Raw genomic sequence first — 5,384 nt, 5'->3', positions numbered from 1 at the left:
AACAATTGAAAGACACTCAAAAATCGTCCTTGAATTTTGGAGAAAAAAAAACACTTACAGCATGTTAACCTAATCTTAAAAAGTATGATTCATAAGGTGATCCTCCCATTTTCAAAATGTGTCTGTCCTTATGTACATTCAAAATTTCCAATGATATGAATGATTTCGTTCAGAATCAGACACTTTTGGTTTTGTTTAATAAATAGAAATCTTAACGAAATCACTCATATATCCGGTGACTTTTAACAACCAAGGGCAGACCACATTTTGGAAATGGCAAGACTTGGGTGACTTGGGTTATTTTGGAATGTTATTTAAAAGAATAATAATTAGGATGGCTCATAGGAATGCCGCAAATTATTTTAAAAATCTCAAGTCAAGTCGTCTCACAATTGTAAAAGATCCCCGTCTTTAAACATATTACTGTACTTTCTTTTAAAAACCAATCTTCCCCTAACCAAAAATTATTAAATTACGGGGTTTAATGGGCTATTAAAGTAGAAAACTAAAGAAAACTACAAATTTAATACAAAGGTTTTTTCATTTTAATTTAATACCTAAAAAAACAGAGTGATATTTTGAATAAAAATTTATGAAGAATGATAATTTTCTTTAATGAAGTAAAATAATTTAGCAAAAATCAGAGTATTTAGTTCAGTAATCGGTAGCCCCTACGTTATTCTAATATTTGAACCATCCCTTACTTTAAATCTACTGACCTGACATGTGGTGGTTGATATGAGTCCTGGTCCAGCCTACGCCTTCTGCACATATTCATTGCAGTTTGACGAATAAGAGAACCAAGAGCGCGCCTTGAAACAACCATTCCATCCACCAAAGGTATAGCCGTACTCATCCTAAACAAATATGTTTTGAATTCAATAAAAGTGAAAACGATTGAACCGATCAGGATAAATTTTTTTTATAGGGAATCACATAACTTAAGCCGATGCTGGTCGAGAAAAAATCTTGCTTTAAAATATTTTTATTTCTGATTTTTTTTAACCCATCAATCAATCAATCAAAACAGAAAAAACAAAATCATAGGAAACACTAGTTAAGGGTTTAGTAAAATTTTTACTTTTAAGTCAATATCCCTACCTGCCTCCCTGCCCTGCTAGCTTGATCCTAAGAAGTCCTGTACTGAGCGGATGAACGAATATAACAAGACAGAAGACTCCAAGTTCTGATCCTGGGAACAGAAGAGCATCCTCTAAACTCTCCACCCAGACCACAGCAACCTTGTGATCGCTACTAGTTAGGTTTCTCAACTCAGGGACATTCTGAGCTCTGCCAACCTTTCTCCGACTAAACCCATCCCTCTCCAGGTCTAAGGATAGAGATGCATCTCCCTCATCTCGTTCACTTTTACCATAAGAGGAGGTGGAACTGTGTGTGGAGATATTATCTTGAGCAATGAAGGATGAACCTTGAGCAGAGCAAGGACGGGAATCTACAGGAGACCCTGACGGAACAAGAAGAGCTAGTTCTGATGATACATCTGCCCAGTAGAGTAGACCTCGTGATCCATCGAACCTGACTGGGCCTGGTCCCTGGTCTAAAGGCGCTGGTTCCTCCAGAATGCACCAACTAGTTCCCATGTCTCCAGTCCAACCTGGATGAGAGGCTACACTTGCCGGCCAACCTATAGCTGCCAACATCTCTAGATAAAGAGGATTCAAATCCCCAGCCGAACTATTTGACAAAATGTCTTCGCTTTGAGATTGTCCGGACCGGACATAGTAAGCATACATTGTGTCGAAGGTTCGGGGACTTAATTTATCCAGGTTCTCCAGGTCCATTGAGAACTGTGGGGTGTCATTCTCCAGCGATACTAAACGAGGAATAGGGGAGTCTAGTGCACCTCGCAGGGCTGGGATGGAGAGAAACCCTAGATGAGAGAGGATAAGACGAGCGGTTTGGAACTCTGATGTTGGCTCTGGTGGAGTACTCTCAAACTCGACACTGTAGCTATCCTCTTCTTCTATCCTGTGGGTGAGCTCCTTCTCTAAAATGGACTGCTGCTCCATGAGCCTAGATAACCTGTCCAACTCTTGGGCAGTATTCTCATCTCCAGCTATACTCTCTACTGCAGGAATAGACCTAAATATTTATACATAAAACAAAGGAATAAAAACACACATTTTTAAGATATTACCTGTCCGCGGCACAAAGGGGGATTCTGTCTATTGAGTCAGGAAAGAAGCAAGGTTTAAAATCCTTCCTTGTCCCCTTTTCAGACATCGCCAGTGGTCTTCCCGGATTAGCTGTTCTCTGAACCTGACCCGATTTGTGACGCGGCAAATGGCGCAATTGCAGTGTCCAGACAGCCTTGTTACTAGGACATCTAATAATGGCTGTAACAGTTGGCTGTGGATCCTGACTGTTTCCCAGAGACTCCTCTAGAACCCCCAGCACGACTGTTTGGTCTATGACGAAGTATCTAAATGCCTGGACCGCAGTCTGGTTGGTAACCTGCTCTCCACCCCATGAACTGGACTGCAGTAGGAGGGTAGACTCGTCCAGAAGAGAGCTCAAGGACTCAGATCCAGATAAACTTGGAAAATATCCAACCTGAAACAGGTTCAATTAAGTTAGATGTAGAAAAGTAAAAAATTAACTTTAAATCTTTGAAATCTGAATTTAACTCATTTTAATGATTGATTAATCGTTACTCCAGGCTTACCTGCTCCATTACAACAGAGAGGAAGTTTTCTGCTGCATCCTTTACCCTCTTTGAGACCGGGTTCAAGGCCTTCTCCTCCTTCACTACTGGAGGGTTACTGCTCTTCTGGTGAGACTTAGAACCTTAATTTTTTTTGTTTAAATTAATTCCTATACGGATTCAAAGACTGATTTATGCGCAAGTAAAAAATAAGTCAGGGAGTTAGAGATGGACATGTTCGACAATTTTCATATCGTTTTTCGGGTTTTTTTCAATTGTTCAAAAAAAAATTTTAATTTCCCAAAATTATCGTTCATTTTCAATCTATTTCGTTCATTTTCCATCTATTTCGTTTGTTTTCTCACTGAACAATTGTTCAGTAAAATCTTTGTTCAATAAAAGCGTTTGTATAGTAAAAAACGATAGTTTTTTTAATTTGTTCAAAATATCATGCGCTTGTTTTTTTTTCATTCGTTTTTAAAAAATAATAATTTTTACATTTTTCTGAGCGATCCATTTTATTCGTCCATTGTTCGTCGTTTTTTCTGAACCACACCCTTTTCCTGAAAATTTCGTTCGTTCTCAAAAATTTAGTTTGTTCAAAAAAACCATGTCCATCTCTACCGGAAGTTATTAAATAAATTGCTGAATTGGGTCAGGAAAGTAGGAGAAAAGTTATTAGGGAACAAATTTTATTTATTAGCGAGATGCAATGGAACTCAGTAGACTTAGTAGAAACACTTGTCTTGGGCGTAAACCGATTAGGGCAAAAGAAGTGGTTCAACAATTAGTCGGCTTAGTGCAACTACTTCAAGTTGTTTCATAGTTCAGTGACCTCTACAATACCTTTAATGCTCCTATTTAACCTTATTACTGATATTTCTAGTTCAGCTTCTGCTACTTGACCTCCTATCTGGTACTCCTTGTACAGTGACCCTTGTTTGACCTCAACATGACATCTGCAAGTCCTCTGAAACCTCAGCAAGACTTCTACAAGACCTCTACTTAACCTCTTCAAGACCTCTACTGACCTCTACATGATCTCTACATGACCTCTACGTGAGCTCTGCATGACCTCCGCATGACCTCTGCATGACCTCTGCATGACCTCTGCATGACCTCTACATGACCTCTGCATGACCTCTACATGACCTCTGCATGACCTCTGCCTCTGCATGACCTCTGCATGATCTCTGCATAACCTCTGCATGACCTCTGCATGACCTCTGTATGACCTCTGCATGACCTCTGTATGACCTCTGCATGGCCTCTCTTATAACCTCTTACCTGATATTCCAAGTTCAGCAACCTCTACCACAGAAGCCAAACACTCTTTATCTCCTAGTAGGTAAGGATGATGGACAAGCCAGGTCGCGCACACCTAAATATCAGGCTTTAATTTGATGATCTATCTCAACCCGGGGATGTTTTTTTCTGTAAAACTCAACCCCGCCTCTCCCCCATTTTCAAAACTCAATTTTTCACACTTTTTTGGAAAATTAAACAAAAAATTTTAAAAAGGTTTTAATCGCTGAACTGAGTAAAAAATATTACCGGGGAAATATTTACAAGTTTTCGGGTGAAAAAGAAGAATCAAAGCAAAGGATACCCATAGTTCTAAATAGCAAAGGATACCCATAGTTCTAAGTGGATTAAGTGGAATTTTTCCACAATTAAGAGATTTTCCCTTGCCCAGTTATAGCATTTTTGTGGAACATGTTTTAATTTCTGCTACTAGGTACCTGGAATGCTGCTACTAGGTACCTGGAATGCTGCTACTAGGTACCTGGAATGCTGCTACTATACTACTGTGTAGATCCTTGCTATGGGCTTGGGGAGGTCTGGAGCATTGTGTAACAATATAGTCACACAACCACTTCACTGCTCTTTTACATTCAAGAGCATCTAAAATATAAGAGCATTGAGTATGAGTAATAATATAAGCAAACAACCTTTTCACTCCTCTTTTACATTCAAGATCATCTAAAATATAAAAGCATTGAGTATGAGTAATAATATAGGCAAACAACCTTTTCACTGCTCTGTTACATTCAAGAGCATCTAAAATATAAGAGCATTGAGTATGAGTAATAATATAGGCAAACAACCTTTTCACTGCTCTGTTACATTCAAGATCATCTAAAATATAAGAGCATTGAGTATGAGTAACAATATAGGCACATAACCATTTCACTGATCTTTTAAATTCAAGAATAAGAGCATTAAGTAACAATATTGTTACACAACCACTTTACTGCTCTTTTACACTCAAGAGCATCTAAGATATGAGAGCATTGAGTTGCAATATAATCACACAACCACTTTACTGCTCTTTTATTTCCAAGAGCACCTAAAATATTAGAGCATTGAGTAACAATATAGTCACACAACCACTTTACTGCACTTTAACACTCAAGAGCATATAGAATATTAAAAAAAATTGAGTAGCAAAGTCACACAAACATTTTAATAAATTTAAAAAATAATTTTTTTATGAATGAGTAACAATAAATTCAGAAAAGCCCCTATACTATATTTAAAAACCTAGAATATTACATTACAGTGACGTTGTACAGCCACTTTGTCAGAGGCGCGCCCTCCCCTAGCACCTGAGAGGGGGGGCGCCCCCCCCTGCAGAATGAAAAGAAAGAAAGAATGGCGAAAATCAGTATCACAGGAACAAGAAAACCAATAAGAGTTATTGTAGAAATTTTATTAT

The 5,384-nt window shown here is 38.3% G+C and overlaps 1 protein-coding gene across 1 annotated transcript; it reads right to left on the bottom strand.

Annotated features, from left to right (window-relative positions):
* Nucleotides 1–665: 665 nt before the first annotated feature.
* On the bottom strand, nucleotides 666–4,570 carry LOC111717193 (ral GTPase-activating protein subunit beta; the record flags this gene model as incomplete). The annotated part of the gene is given in 6 exon segments (XM_023492699.1): nucleotides 666–857; nucleotides 1,102–2,103; nucleotides 2,159–2,574; nucleotides 2,687–2,808; nucleotides 3,953–4,046; nucleotides 4,452–4,570. Coding segments are annotated over 6 exon segments (1,910 nt in total), but the record flags the coding sequence as incomplete, so codon positions are not given.
* Between the last annotated feature and the right edge of the window lie 814 nt (nucleotides 4,571–5,384).

Source organism: Eurytemora carolleeae, unplaced genomic scaffold (assembly GCF_000591075.1).
Source record: "Eurytemora carolleeae unplaced genomic scaffold, Eaff_2.0 scaffold2421, whole genome shotgun sequence".
Lineage (NCBI taxonomy): Eukaryota > Metazoa > Arthropoda > Copepoda > Calanoida > Temoridae > Eurytemora > Eurytemora carolleeae.
Note: the sequence above shows the minus strand (reverse complement) of the source record. Positions and strands in the feature narration are given on the sequence as shown.